The sequence below is a fragment of the Centropristis striata genome, chromosome 1 (genome assembly GCF_030273125.1).
Source record: "Centropristis striata isolate RG_2023a ecotype Rhode Island chromosome 1, C.striata_1.0, whole genome shotgun sequence".
Lineage (NCBI taxonomy): Eukaryota > Metazoa > Chordata > Actinopteri > Perciformes > Serranidae > Centropristis > Centropristis striata.
Window position 1 is genome coordinate 10,193,638 of NC_081517.1, and position 16,617 is coordinate 10,210,254.

The window sequence follows — 16,617 nt, forward strand, 5'->3', positions numbered from 1 at the left end:
ACCATAGCTTCTAATCATTATACTTATTGGTAGTATTGGTGATTTCCCAGATGAAACACAACTGTGAATAGGATGGCCTACTTATCCAAACCACATTTCCATTTTCACTGAATAATCCATTCAGGTACCCAAGAACAGTGTGAGGCAGGCAAAGAATAAGTCTTTGAGTTAGTACAGCCTGATAGTTTTTTTAAACTTGGATATTTTTAACTAAAAAGCAGAGGTCGAAAAAATACTCAACTGCATAACTTGTGTTAAAGTACTGTAGCTCTTGCTTTTAAAAATACTGAAGTATTCAAAAGTACATTTTCTTTTTAATGTCAACCAGTGGCAGTTCTAGACAAGTTCAAATCAAGGGACCATACTGGGGCCATGTGCATTTTTATGGGTACCAAGTTTGAAAAAAGTGTTCTTACTACAATGAAATGGCTATGGGGGACTAGCAGGATCACACATGAATACAATTGGGCTCATTGAGTTCAAAACAGTCTTAGCTCTACAGTTATATCAAATGTATGCAGAACTAGTCAAATGCAATAGGCAAAAATAAGACATTTATACTGCATGAGAAAAACGGCCTGGTTTTTGGTCAAACTACATTAGCAAACATTGGGCATGTATGCAAAGTGAATACTAGCAGGTAACCGAGCGACCCTTTTAGCCCCTTCAGACCTGCATTTTTTCTGACTGCTCTCCAACATAAAAACAAAGTGAAATTTTTTTCTTCTGCTAACTCTTGTTTTTAATAGTATTTTTTCATGTCCATGTCCAGGCTTATTACTGGGGTACTGGAACTCACCTTGCCCATGGCCTCACTGCCATTGATGTCAACACATTGTTGTAATGCATCGACAGATTCTAAAGACTCTGAAACAATCTACTGAATGCATGGATGTGGGCGTATAAACTGTAGAATAAAAACAATTGTAGAATATGCTTCAACGCTTGTAGAAACTCTCGTTCAGTGTATCCTGGCATTGGACAGTTGTCTACTTTGCATTGCCTCTCCACAGGGGTTCCCCAGGGCTCAGTGCTGGTGCCCCTACTTTTCACTATCTACACCACCTCTCTGGGTCAGGTTATCCACTCACATGGCTTTTCCTATCACTGCTATGCAGATGACACTCAGCTCTATCTGTCATTTCATCCTGATGACCCATCGGTCTCTGCACGGGTCTCTGACTGCCTCTAGGACATAGCCACTTGGATGAAGGCACATCACCTCCAGCTGAACCTTTGAAAAACTGAACTGCTGGTCCTCCCTGCTAAACCTACAAAACACCACGACATCAACATCTAAATTGACTCCCTGTGTCTGGCCCCCACCAGGGTGGTGAGAAAGTTAGGGGTAATTGATGACTAACTCACCTTTTCCAGTCATGTCACCTCTGTTGCCCAGTCATGCCGCTTTGCACTTTACAACATCAGAAAAATCAGACCTTACCTAACTCAACATGCCACTCAACTCTTGACGCAAGCTGTTGTAATCTCAAAACTCGACTACTGTAATGCCCTCCTGAATGGCCTGCCAGCCTGCACAATTAAACTGCTTCAGATGGTAGAGAACGCGGTGGCGCGCCTGGTCTACAACCAGCCAAAAGGGTCACATGTCACACCGCTGCTCATCTAGCTCCACTGGCTACCTATTGCAGCCCACATCAAATTCAAATCTCTAATGCTGGCCTACAAAGTTGTCTCCGGTACTGCACCCAGCTACTTGAACACCCTGATTCAGACATATGCTACCTCATGACCGCTGCGTTCTTCCAATGAACGGCGCCTGGCTCTGCCACCCGTTCATCCAAGGCAATCCAAACTCTTTGCATTTCTTGTTCCCCGCTGGTGGAACGCACTACCAGTTGCTACCAGAGCAGGGGTGTCCATCTCTACCTTTAAAAAAACTCCTGAAGGCCCAGCTCTTCAGAGAGCATCTTCTCTCCTAGCACCACACAACAATTCTATTCCTCAAAGAATTGTCACTCTCACTAATGGCTCTTATTGCACTATACCTTGATTGTTCCCCTTTTATGCTGTAAGTCGCTTTGGATAAAAGCGTTTGCTAAATGACTAAATGTAAATGTAAATGTAGAAACTGCCTACAGAAATGCAAGTAGAAACATAAATCACACAAAAATGTAGTTAAAGTACAGATAAACTACCAGTAAAGTCCTAGCTTATCAATATTGAAGTTTTTGATAATTTAGTTCAGGGTGCTGTGAAACAGTTTTCGTACCCGTCCCTACACCACGTGGCCTTTAGTATTTTAGAAAATAAAATTCATCCTTTCATGACTTGAAAGATTCAAACTACTTCTTTAAAACCTTTGTAGAAATGCAGTGGAGTCAAAAGTACAATATTTGAATGAGTAAATATCATAAGTTACCAGAAAAAAATAGTCAAATAAAGTACAGATACTCAAACAATGGACTTAAAGTCCCCCTCCAAATACGTTTTAAAGTTTGTAAAAATACTTTTCTTTGGTATCAGGTTTTTTTTTTACTGGTTTTTGAAAAGAAACAACACATGTTATCTAGAGAAGAGCACAGACACCTCTTTAGTGACAAACTTTGCACAGACAGACAGTATAGTTAAGGTCAGACATTTTAAGGCACATAAACATCGGGAAAACACATTTTTGAGTTTAGGAGGACTTTAAGTAAAGTCCTCAAGTAAATGCACTCCATTATTGTCCAACCCTGCCACTAAGGCATGGGAGGCAAAGCTCAGCATCTAAGTAGCTGACCTACAGCACTGTCTGTTTATGTATGACACTAGTTTGGACAGCTGTGTGGTCTCTGAAGACACTCGACGTCAGAACAAGTGGAGCTGGAGCTGTTGCCTTGCAAAAATATCACATCCAGGCAGCTCCAGATGTTTTTGCACAGATTTGTAATGTCATATGCAAAACATTTCACGGCTGCACCAGCTAAGCTCACAAACTGATTACAGCAGAATGCCGTGGAATTTAGAGTGCTGTTTGTTCAAGTAGATGCCTTACACAAGCAACCTGTGCTGTGTGACCGAGCAGTGTGTTCAGGTTGACCAAAATCGCAAATGAGCTTACGGCTCTTCATCTTCTTTACATGTTTGGTGGCCACATGTATAGTAGACAGAAGCTCCCTCTGCAGCCTCATTACCAGGGCTACCACCACACGTACCGCACAGTGTGCGTCCTAAAATAGAACTCTGACAGCTTCTGCAGCATCAGCCCTCCAGGCTCCCTTCACTCCTGGCTGCCCAGCTTGTTACTACCCTGACAGTTTGTTGAGGTGAAAGCTTTTTGTTAGTTAGTGACTGTACAGAGGCCAGACATGCTGGATACCACTGAGTTGGCCAGCACCTGTGACCTGATGTTGCTCAGACTATTTAGCTGAGGAAAAGACGGGAGAGCAGCGAACAATAATGTTAAATGTATCAGTTAAAAGTTGTGTCTAGATAGATATCACAATTAGGCCCACTGAGAGGAATCACTAGATTATTTCAATCCTTATATACTTAATTTCATCTCAAAGGATAGAAATACTCAGATTTCACCCAAAACTGACTTTGAAGCCTCTCTCCACAGCTGAACACTGTCGCTCATACAATGTAACTGTCTGCCAGAGAGGAAGATCAAGCATGTCAGACACGTGAATAATGAAAATGTTAAAAACCTCTCTGACTCATCTGCTCCTCACTTTGTGGAGAGGCAGTGACGGAGTCAATCCAGGACAGCTACAATGTCAAAACTGCTCTTTATTTGCCTATGAATTCAACATTAGTTTAACGGAGAGTTGTCACGCAATTATTGTTTCGTAACAATAATTCACGCGATACATGATGTTCAAAATTTGACAATGCTTTATATTTTAAGAATTTCTGTACATTATTTTAGCTTGATGTGAACAGCAATTACACATTAAATCATTTCTGTGCATGAACAATGCATGAATCCTATATATGTGGAAAATCTGAAAACTCAAATCAATTATAATTAGAGCTGAATGATTCATTCATTTAACATTGAAATAGCAATTTCAATAAGTAATTGCCATTCTTATTTTCATTCATGTCTTCACAAGTTGTAAAAAAGTTTGACACTTTCTCGTTGATATGGCAGTTGTCGCATGCAACATTACTCTGCTAATAGGCCGTATTGCAGGGGTCCCCAAACTACGGCCCGCGGGCAGCTTCCGGCCCGCCAAAGCAATTGGAGTGACCCACTTAACTCTCCCAAACAATCCCTCTAAACATGGCCTGTGGTTTTTATTGCATTTATTATATTTTTTATTTATAAATTATCCACATGTAATGATTAAGGTAGGCGTTCTAATTAAAATTGTGAATGTTGTGAATTATTTTCAGTAGTAGCTAATTTTCACCCCCTCACACAATGGTATATTCCGATCTGAATGCAGAATCTATTTTCACCTGTACCTGTTACAAAATCATTGTTAACTGGCATCAGCTTGTGTTTTCATTTTCTACAAAATAAAAGGAATATCTGTGGTACTTCAAATAAACATGTGAATACTTTTTATTACTTTTTTGCAAACCAGCAGGTGGTGCCAAGGCCAACAAATGATCGTTATATTTACACAATAACACTGGTGGTCACTTTGGCCCATATCATTTCCTGTTATAGACTGACCCCGGCCCCCCATCACATTAAGAAAAGTTGATGTGGCCCCCACCGAAAAAAGTTTGGGGACCCCTGCCGTATTGTGTGAGGTGGCTAAATTAAGAAATAAAACCCCTGGCTGTTGTCAGGTCTGACTCTGAATGCTGTTACAATTAAAGCTTATTAGAGATGTATATTTTTTAAAGAGACATAATTTTATCATATTATTGTGATATTTTGAAGGTGGTTTTGTTGTTCATTCTAGACTAACACCTGGTGGTTTATAGCCTATTGTATCATTTTCACAAATGTCCTCCCTCAAATAATGAACCTGTTTTTTAACAGCAGCTTAAAACACTCCTTATTTACATTTTATTTTGTTATTCTGTATCTGCTGTTCTCTATCTGTGCTGTCTTTATCTGTGCTGTTTTTTTATCTGTGCTGTTTTAGCTGCTGTTCACCTCTAAAAATTTGATATCCCTATAGCATTCAACGTTTTTCTTTCCGAGGCTGTAGTGGACTCAGTTATAACGCTTCTGGTAAGATCATCATCACATGAAACTGCACAGCCTAAGAAACCATGTTGTGACATCAGGAAGGGGTTGAAATGATGCTTCAAAGTTAGGCAACATTTTAGCGAGGGAAAAATTGACATGGCTATTTTCAAAAGGGTCCCTTGACCCTTGACCTCAAGATATCTGAATGAAAATGGGCTCCATGGGCACTCATGACTTTTATTTGAATATTTCTGCATACTGGGGTCACTAAACAGTCCTGGAATTGCATGAATTGGGTGTCACTGGAAAGCTGACACAAGACTCTTGTGGATCCAATGATGATGTCATTTCATTGCAATGAGAGCATTTCTTTCTTTCTTTTAATTGACCTCACTGTGTCAAATGATCCATTGTCACCTTTCGGAAAATCACAGCCTCACGAAACAGTTTCAGGAACAGAAGTGCTCGCCATCCAATCCAAAAAGTAATTCTTGCAGAAATCTCCAAAATGTCAAAGATTTTGAAATTAAATCACATCATGGATTTTTATATGGGGTTCTACAAGGTCTTGGTGTTTTGGTGTGGTATTTGACCGTTTTTATCAAATCCTGAGTGTAGAAAAGGTCAAATTTTGCAAATGATATCGACCCAAAAATTGCTGTCACATCTAATGTGACATAAAGGAGCGGGGAACTGGACTTCATATACTCATTTAAAAAAAAATCTAAATCAAAAGATTAATTGTTTGAATAATACTACACCGTTCTAAGTAAAACAACTTGACACAGTACTGAGCTGCATCTAAAATTAATCTTCACACCACCTCCATGGGTCATCTACTGTTGACCTGCTATCTCCCTCTAAAAATCCAGCCCCCACTTAATTCTCTGTAGAAGTGGACAGAATGCTAAGGGCATATACAGTAAATAATAAATATATTATTTTATTGTAGATATTTCGTTATACAACCCTGTGTTGTAGGATGATGAAAATAAATGACCCTTGAAAATTGTAGCTTGAAAATCATGCATTCTAATCGTTGGTAAATTTAACCTGTTGGTGGTTTTAGTTTTAATAAAATCTGATCACTAATATAGGGCTAGGGTTGATGGATAACAAGCATCGGGTAAATGCATATTAGATAATATTTTCATTCAGCCTTGACCTAAACAGAACAAAAACCTGTACTGTACAATGGTTGATTTTAAAACTAGTTCATTTTATATATTTTCTACAGCTAGCAATTTAACAATTTCCAAATCTCTGTACTCACCAGTAGAAACGATTTGGAGCCACTCTCTCATGCACCACTTGCCACCTCCTCCCAAACTCCACCGAGCTGTAGAGCTGCAGAAAAACAACCAGGCACCAGTAAGTATTCATTCACATAACATCTTAACAGCCTATCACATTTACCATTTTGTACGACACAAGCTGTCCTACTACCAAGTGCTGTGTTTGCCCTAAAATGATGTGCATTTGCACAGGATTTTTCCCTGGGTTTGTTTTCACACTTTGATTTACTTAGTACCTCAGTGATCCTTTTAACAACCGCAGTGTAATGGGAAGTGGGAGACAAACTCTCTCACACTGACACACACGTACAAGTCCTTTATTTGAATCCACTAAATAAGATTAGAATTTACATAAGATTCAAGCACTGCAGAGGAATGGCTTAAGGACATTTAGGGATACAAGCATTGTCTCCCTTCCTACACGACTGCCCATTACTGCAGAGACCTTACAGAGATTAGTGTTACACACAGACACACAAAGCTAAGAATGGAACCACGATAGAAGATGTGCAGGGCATCTGTATACCTGCACCAGAGAAATGCACCTTGATGTTACAAGCCTGTGAATGGGAGAGGTTGATGAGGAGAAAAGTGCCAGCGTGGTGGGTGGTCTTAATACAGTCAGTAAATCACTGAATTGTTCAGATTTTACCATGCGACACAAACAGGGCAGGGAATGCGTATAACATCTCTGTGGAATGGAAGCAGCTGTTCAGGAAAATAAGAACCCTCATTTGTCTGATCCATTGAGATTCAAGAGGTCTCTGTTTCAGCTGATTTTAGTTGAACTAATAAACTATATAGTTTAATGAGTTCATTAATTGAGAGCGCTTTCACAACTCAAGTCCGTTTGGTAAGTCCGAATCAGAGTCAAACTGTTACTAAGTTCATTTGTATTTAGTCTGGTTTGTTTTCACAGAGCATAAATGCTCTAATGCTATGACGGGATCTCATGATTTATTTAGGAGCCCACAATCTGCTGAGTTTTGGTTAATTTCCTGTAACTGGGTCGGATTATGTCCACAGTGAATCGAACCCAGGCGGCAAACTCCGGTTCTGAGCAAGGAGGCAAACCAGGAAGTGCCATAAGTCTGCATTCTACTGAAAATTCCAGCAGGGGGTGCTAAGTTTGGCTGCAAAAACGTTTCTGTCCATTAATTTCAATGTAAAATGAGAAAACTTTTCACTTGATTTATTACCTCAGAATTTTTTTAGGACAACGCTGTAGTCTCAATCGCTAGAAAAAAATCTTCTTCAAGACAATTTGATGTTAATAGTTCTAACAATGGCCCCATTTAGAAGAAAACAGAAGATAAAGAATCGTATGATTTGGGGCGTGGCTACCTTTGATTGACAGGTCACTAACAAGGCGAGCCGTCATCAGGAGAGAAGCAGAACAATGTGTATTCACAGCAACGTGTCAATAAAGTTATATATAATATATTTTGTTTCATTTTATTTATCTCACGATGTAACTAGTTTTGCTTTGATTTGTCCAACTGAGATATCTGTTTCTGAGATCTCTGCATCCATTCCAAATTAGGCTAACTGACAATAATGGAGTTCCCCTTTTTTTGCTCACAGCAAAAAAAAAATCTATTTCAAACATTCATTAGAAAATTGTCTTTCCAGACACAATTTCCCAGATTTAATTGGACCTACTTTGTATGAATAAAATAGTCCCCATGACACTTAAAATAATAATAATAATAATAAGAAGAAGAAGAAGAATTATCATCTGAGAGTTAGTTAGTTTAACAACTTCAACAACTTCACTGATCAATATTATTTATTGGTTGATTTTAGATTATAAGCTTGCAATAGTGTAGCCTGTTTTATGACTACTGTACTGTTCTTATGTTTTATTCTCATTTTCAAAGTTCCAACCCTTTAAGTTCTGGTCAAGCAAAATAAATAAATCAAAAACAGGTTACTTTTATGGACCAAACCTTTGTTTCAGATCAAAGAACAGAGCTGATAGGATCGAGACATAACTTGCCAGACCTGAAGCAGGGTCACTGCAATCATGGTCGGCATCTTAATCTCTATAGTGCTATTTGCATTCTGTCTCCATATTCTGCTGGTTACCCAGTAAGTCAACACCATCACTGATATACTTGCTCGAGTCCTTTTGTCCCTAAACATACCTGCATCCTCCAACTTAGCCCAGTGACAAATCCGTTTACTCTGGAGCTCACAGCTGGAATTTAATGAAGCATAAAACTTACTTCAGTGTTTCAAGCTGGACTTTTTCCATTTTAAGCATGAGCAACCATGCGTTATGTGTAAACAATCATTTATTAGCGGATAACAAAAATGTGACTCGGTTTGTTTACATTAATTTATTTTCTAATTGCATTTATTTACTCTCTCCCTGAGGGTGAAGTGTAGGCCTGCATTTAAAAAGCATCCGTGAAAACCGTCTCTTCGTCTAAAATCCCATACAGATCATCTCTGCTGTAATATTTTTTTTTTCTGCTAATAAGACAGTTGAATTCCTCATTACTTTCTTATACTTCACTGTATTTTAACATCACAAAAACAAATATAAGAGTGACTTTAATAGATTATTGCCTGGGGGAAAAAAAAAACAGCGAAAGACTTTACATTTCCCTACAGCTTTGAATGGAAGCATGAGGCATGACCGTAATCTAGTCCTGACATTATGTGAAGCATATATAACTTCCTCCATTGTATCTGCTTCATCGGATCACTTCACAGTGAGCATATGCAAACTATATATTCACTGTGACTATTGCATCTGGTGTGTGTATATTCTCATGTCAGAAAGAGAGAGACAAACGGCACGGTGATGACATCTCCATGACTTCCATGCCAAGCTGTGCTAAGCAGATGCAAGAGAAAAGGGGGTGAGTGTGGGAGAAGGGGGAGGGGTACAGGAAATCACTTTGACTAATTATCCTCCTGCAGCAAGTTAGTATGTAGCCAAGCAAGTGACAGTGAAGAGGCAGAGAGCAGGAGTCGGGGGATGTGGAGGGGGTGGAGGGGTCGACGCAGCCTTTACAACCTCCAAAGGTCTCTCAATCAACAAATGCAGCAGCACTGCCAAAAGGAGGTACGGAAAGTGACAGGGAAGCAGTTTTGGGGTGGAGTAGATGTGTGCCAGTTAGGGCACGGGTGAGAGTCGGCACCTGACAGACAGGGGAGTGAACAGGCAGCATAAATAGTGAACTGCAGTATGTTTCGCTAAAACATCACCAATGTCCCCAACATGTCAAATAATCTGTGAATTTATGTAGGTGAGTGTCAACTGCAACAATATTTCAGTCCTAATTAATGTATAACTTATATTTACTTCAGATTATATAAAATATGGACATTTTTTCTTGGTGTTTTAGTGATATTTTTGGAGCAATTTTTTTTAACCGTTTATGACCAGACTGGTCCCGCCTCAAAAATGTCAATATAAGGCATTTGTACAGATAGCATAATACGACTCATAGTTACGTTTTAGACTGTCCTCCACCGGCATCTTGCCGATGAGGTAGTAATGATTGACAGTGATGCGGAGTTTAAATGGCGGATGTCACACACTGGGTGGGAGGGAGGTGCTCGAGGGGTTGATGACTCGAACAAACGGCAAAGTTTCACCCAGGAGAATGTTAAAATAATTGATTATTTTCTATGTTGGTAAATGATTTGATGCTTGATTTCTGCTTCTCTGTTGTCTGTCTCTGTTCTCTGTCTCTGTGCGTAACGCAGGTCACTGTCAAAGGTCACTATGTATGCATAATTCACTAAACCTTGGAGATGTTTATTTACTTTGATTACATATATTTCATTGTCTGTTTCATATTTTTTAGACTTTTAGAATCCATGTGAGACAGTGAAAATCCTTTGACTCTGTAAGACTTAATATCTTTGTAAGACAAAACAAGGCAGGAGGTTTTTGTTGAATGTTCTGGAGAAGAGGCCAGGTCAGGATGGCCTTGTCCGGGGCAGCAAGATCGTATGCCCAGCTGGCATGACGTGCCGTTTTGTATTGATTAAAACTGGCGAATCAGCGGATCAAGAAGGCGGAACTTCCTGGAAGAAATCGACCAGCATGTTTTGTAAACAAATGTTAGTATTTTAATGGGTTCAGGGAGAGAGTCGTGGTTCAGACTTCACGAACTGAAACCCGTCTGTTTGTATTCAGGGACATGAGTTTTTGAACCCGGAGAATCTCTGTAAAATGCACATTTTTTGACGTATTGTAATAAAACTATGTTAAACTGAGAAACTTGGACGCCTCCTGCTCTTCATTCCCCATCAACGATCTGCGCAGAAAAATGGTGAGGGTTTTTCTGTTGGTGACAGATTATTCAATTTTCAAGGTTTCCTCATGCAATTTTTCTAACAAGAACGGAGTTCGTGTTCTGTTATTTAACGTAACTTCTGCTATTTGTGTAAATTCCGTGGCTCACCCTTTGTGAATCACGTTTTCTTTTTTTTTTAATCTTACGTTTGATGTTACATAACTTAAGTTTATTTCATAACTTCCATGGCTCACGTCACCCTGGTAACTACTTTACTTCCGGCCTTTACTTACATTTATTAACTGTTTCAACTGTATTTTAAACCAGGACGTTTTTTGACCTATACATAGGTCAGTGCTTTTGTAGCCTAAATTCGCAGAAACTGCAACCTTTTTTACAACCGCGAACCGTATGTGTATATATAATGACATGCATGCTATTTTTAGAACACTCTGCTGTGTACTGACTGGTCATTTTAAGAAACACTCATACGTGTCCTTATGTGTGGGATCTTGTTGTTTATGACATATGCAAGAGCCAAACACTAAAGGTTTTTATAGTAGTGAGTACAGTGTATGGTGGTTGTGTGGTAATAAATGGTTATATAATAAGCCCCGTATTTCCAAAATGTAATTTTCAGTTTCATAGAAATATGATTAAATCATTATGTCTCTTGTTATAATGTCTTAGACAAACTAGAACAAGATACTGTGTGACAGTAGATTGGTGAAAAACCCTGTTCTCTCAAACAGTAATTAGTAGTGAAGGGACAACGAAGCTTTGTGAAGCATTTGCTTTATTTACGAAGTCCACTAGATGGTGCTCTTTGTTTAACAAAGGGCTGAAAACACACTCAATTACCATTGCTAAAGACTATTTTTAAGCCAAGACCGCCATCTAGTGGGGTCAAAAAATGAAAGCAAATGCTTCACAAAGCTTCATTGTCACTAGTAGTGAAGGGACAACGAAGCTTCATGAACCATTTGCTTTATTTTTTGACCCCACTAGAGATGCTCTTTGTTCAACAAAGGTCTGAAAACACACTCAATTAACATTTCTAAAGCTGTTTTTTTAAAGCCAAGACTGCCATCTAGTGGGGTCAAAAATTAAAGCAAATGCTTCACAAAGCTTCATTGTCCCTTCACTAGTCACTAGTAATTAGTATCACCCACCTATTAATGTCAGATGGAATAGTTATTCATTCTAAATGGTTATGTGGCTCAAAACTTGAAGGTTCATTCATTTTTCTCTTTCAATTCTTCAATAATTATGTGAAGGTATATATAAATGGTATAATGTATAAGGTATAACATAAACTTAATGTAAGAGTTAACTGGAGCACATGTACTGCGAAAGTCTAGTAAATACAGTTGTATGTAGTATTTGTAAATGTTCAGATGTATTACAGCATGCTGCCGAGCAGGGAGCCTACAGTTGATATGCTAATGGCACAGTATTCTGTACAACTTACATACATACAAAGTATGTAGGATAAACAAGCATTACTATTCATACAGCATTACACAAGTGTGTATATTTTAGGAATTCCAAAGAGGGCTGCCATGAATTTAGCCTCTCAGGTACCCACAGGCTATGTAACACCCCTAGCAAGCTGCACCAGTGTGAGGTTTCTGTGTAGGTGGTAGGTTATCTTAAGGCCATTGATACTGTTAGAGTCCACCAGTCCTTGCCAGATCCTTGTATGTAGCCAGTAAACAACAGGCTGCCTGAGATGCTGAACTCAGGGCACCAAATACCACATTCTTCCTTTAATCTTGGCAGGGATGTTGGGTTACTTGACAGTAATTCAAATGTTTTAACAACTTAAAGAAGTGTTCATTTTTTTGTTTAACTCAAATGCTAGTAATATCACATCACTTTGCCCTCTGTGTCATGTTGTTAAAAGTGAAAATCAGAAACATTTAGATAGTTGTTATTTTAGATAGCTGAGAAAGCATATTGATATATCAAGGGAGGATGAGAGAGTAAAGACATAACACACTCCACCATGTGGATGAGAGGATCCAGGGATCAAACCACCATCTTTGTGATTAATGGTTAAAGTCCTTTCTGGTAGTGAAGGGACAATGAAGCTTTGTGAAGCATTTGCTTTATTTTTTTACCCCACTAGATGGCGGTCTTGGCTTTAAAAAAAAGGCTTTAGCAATGGTTATTGAGTGTGTTTTCAGTCCTTTGTTGAACAAAGACCGCCATCCAGTGGGCTCCGTAAATAAAGCAAATGCTTATTTGTTTGTTTTTGCCTTAGTTATACATGAATGGCAACCACTGTAAATAAACTTTCACCTTAATCAGGGTTTTTAAGGTCTGCTGAGTCTGCCTACCTACCACCTTCCACAACACTTTAGTTAGACTACTTTACATTCATATGTTTATTACAATCTTGAGTTGTAAAATAACTTATAACTAAATCTGTCAAATAATGGAAGTGGTGGAACACTTCTACATCAAATGTAGTGCAGTAGAAGTAAAAACGGCATTAAAAGAAAATTATCAAGTCAAGTAAAAGTACCTTAAATTGGTACTTTGTTCTGTACTTGTGTTCCCTCACTGCTCCTGCGCCAGCATTTTTTATGAGCAGTCAAAAAAAAAAAAAAACCAACATAACAGAAATCTTGCAATTAAGTTAATGACACAAAATATACTTCAGTTTTGTTTTTCTAAAGGGACGATTACATTTTTAAATAAAGGTCCGCTTCAACTGATTCAATGTCTCCCTAATCCCTAATATAACCTGAAGGCATCTTTAGGTCATTATTTCTCAAACTCTCCACTGTTATCACTTGTACTACATGTAGGGCATATTATTTTTTACAGTAAAAGTCTCTCACAATATTCACTTTTGCTTTTGTCAGAGTTGGACTGAGAGTGCGAGCATATCCTGGAGGCAGGATGTACCAGATCCTGTCAGAATTGCACTCTAAAAATCTGTACAAACGATTTGTTTGTTCTTGCTAGCACTAGTCTTGATCCAATACACAAGTCAGGATTCTCTCATACATAATTCGTTAAATGCATAACATGTTGCAGAAACTGTGAGATAACTTGTGCACACCATTAGGTTTATGATTATCCTTTAAGAGTGTTATAAAAGCCCAGACTCATATTTACATTTATTGTGCTGTATTCAGTGTGAGATGTTTATAGCCAGTAAGTTGGAGGCACAGCTGAATTGTAAAACAGGTAAACTGAAGTGAAAAATGGATGAAAACACAACTTGCAGATGAATTAAAAATGTGATGGTGTTTATGGGTTCAAGGCATCTCGCAGTTATCACACAGCAAACTGTAGGACTGAATGGTGAAGGTGTGTGTGCGTATGAGGGATTATACTCGCTGCACAATGAAAGTGTGATGTTCCTTCAAGTAGGGAAAAAAGACTTAGAGGCAAGAGCCACACACACACACACACACACACACGTGTCTCCTCAGCAAAGGAGAATGCCTTCATTATTCATCACAACTGAAACATTAGACCCAAATGGGCTGAGCTGCAAGAAAAGCATTTTATTAATGCAAACGGTTATTTTAAAATGTCTATAAATTTGACCTCTCTCTTTCTTTCTCTCTCTTTATCTGTCTCTGCCTCACTGCTTCACAGATACAATTATTTTTGCATATCCTGAGCTGTGCCCTCTTAGATGATTATTTATTCGAAAACCATTTGCACTGTGTCTCTGAGCTCTCTGAGGGTAGCTCTGAGGGGGAGTTCACTGTGAAACATTTGACTGAGCTAATATCGCAGTAACAAAAACCAAAATGACACTTGTTTTTATAAATATAAAAAGCCTGTTTTATAAAAGGATTTAAAGGGTTTATATCTCCTTTTTCATTTGACAGAAGTCATAAAACTACCGCACCTTTGACACAGTAAAAACATTTATATTGCAGAGCTTTTTTCCCATTTCTTTTAATGGTGTGCTGCTATAAAACACCAAAAAGAAATCAGAAAACACATTGGCAAACCTTCGATTTAAATCAGGAATTATGTAATCAAAGAAAAATTAACAAAATTATGAATCTGACCCATCCAACGTCATCTCTCAGTAAATGACCTGTGTTGGGGCTAATGTGTTAGAATACTTGTAACAGGTAACTAAATGAATTTAAAGTTATCAATTATTTAGTTACATTTTCAAATCAGCAATCAGTTATTGTCACTCCTGTTGTGTCAGGGCTCATGTGTAGCTCAGCTTGTGAGATAGCAGAGAGGACAGCCTTTAAGACGTCAAAGAAACTAACTAACAACTGACCTAGTTAACTGGTTGCATGAAACATGATGTACTGTGAGCTGTACGAGTCTGTGTTTTATTGTTTTCACAGAGACAGCTGTTGCTCCTAATATGCCTCTGCAACAAGATCTCCAACCTAAACGACAGAAAAGGCTGTCTGTCAATACCTAAAATGACCCTTATGAGCCTTTCACTGGTTGAGAGCAGAGCGTTCAAAAAATAGTTTGCACGTCATGGCTGCAGCAGACGTGAAACTTCGTTAAATAGTTTAGAGCGAAAGTTGATTTTAAAAAAAGAACAACATTTGGCTTTACTCTCCTTTATCACCACCAAAAAGGATGTTTTAGCCTTGCTTCCAACAGGATTTGGCAAAAGCCTGAACTACCAACTAGCCCCGTTAGTGGCTAAGCTAATGGGGTTTAGCGAGACCCCGGTCGTTGTGGTCGTCTCGCCATTGATCGAGTGTGAAGAGTGTGCATATGTGGCGTGTCCTTCTTCCTCCATATATATGTTACACAAATATATATATATGTTACACAAATGGCAATAATCGTGTAAACATCGTCCTCGATGCTTCCCCGTCAAATTTCTGGCGCTCTACATACGTCATCTGGTATAATTGATATGATTGGCTAAGAGCTACGTACAGACGCTTATGATAGACATTCATAGCGCCCAATAAACGGCTCTGGACGATGGCAAACCAAACCTCCTCTACGGAAAAATAAATAGGTGGTCTCCGGACCATCTCACTTGTGATATAGTGTAATATGCAGAATTTGGACTGTAGAGAGCTGCAGTTTAATTTAATTCAGACTACAAAACAACTGACCTAAGTTTAGGGCAAAACACTTCCTGGATAGGTGTTATAAAAGACAGCAATAAATAAAAAACAGTAAATAAATGTACGTAAAGGCCAGAAGTGAAGTAGTTTTGAGGGTGACGTAAGCCATGGAAGTTACGTAAAAAATGTAAATTGTGTAAAATCAAACGTAAGTTACGTTAAAGAACATGATTAGAACATGATAAGAACATGTTACGTTAAAAATTGTTTACTTTTGTTATCACACGGTGCACGAACCCCGTTCTCCTGGGTGATACTTTGCTGTTTGTTCAAGCCATCAACCTCCCCTCCCTCCCAGAAGTGACGAAGACGTTGTGACTACTAGGAGCTGACATAGTTATGTAAAACGTGATGCACGGAAGTTAAGTAATGTTTGCATCATATGATTTTCTTTTGTTTTCACATGGGACATGAATGCTGTTCTCCTGTGTTTGTTTGACCCATCAACCTCCAGTCCATTCCACCCAAGGTGCAAATATTGTGCTAGACTGCAAAAAAGAAAAGTTGGGTGAACTCAAAATTTCAAGGCAACAAACTTTGATAAAATTTTAAGTTGGACAATTAAACTAAATATTTTAAGTTTGGTTTTTGAGTTTGCTCAACTCTGAATTCTGATTTTTGTCAACTCAACTGTAAGTTGTACTAACTTATAATTTTACATTTTAATAACTTTTAATCCTTACTTCTGCTAACTTCTGCAATGTGCTGAATTGGCATGATTGTAACGCTGCTATGAAATGTCAGCTAATGTTGTGACCACAATTTTGAGTTAGTATTGATACGCTAATGGCTACTCTTGTAGCTGTAACAAGCAGTGCCGCTAGCATCAGTTAGCCGCTAGCATCAGTTAGCCGCTTGCTTTCGCTAATGAC

At 38.6% G+C, this 16,617-nt stretch overlaps 1 protein-coding gene across 2 annotated transcripts in view; it reads right to left on the bottom strand.

Moving 5' to 3' along the window:
• Window positions 1–16,617, bottom strand: part of LOC131968917 (VPS10 domain-containing receptor SorCS1) — a 218,965-nt gene that overhangs the window by 63,764 nt on the left and 138,584 nt on the right. For both annotated transcript variants that reach the window (XM_059329983.1, XM_059329974.1), the window contains exon 5: window positions 6,372–6,445. In XM_059329983.1, the coding sequence (XP_059185966.1) occupies window positions 6,372–6,445 (74 nt within the window). The remainder of the gene's footprint in view (window positions 1–6,371; window positions 6,446–16,617) is intronic.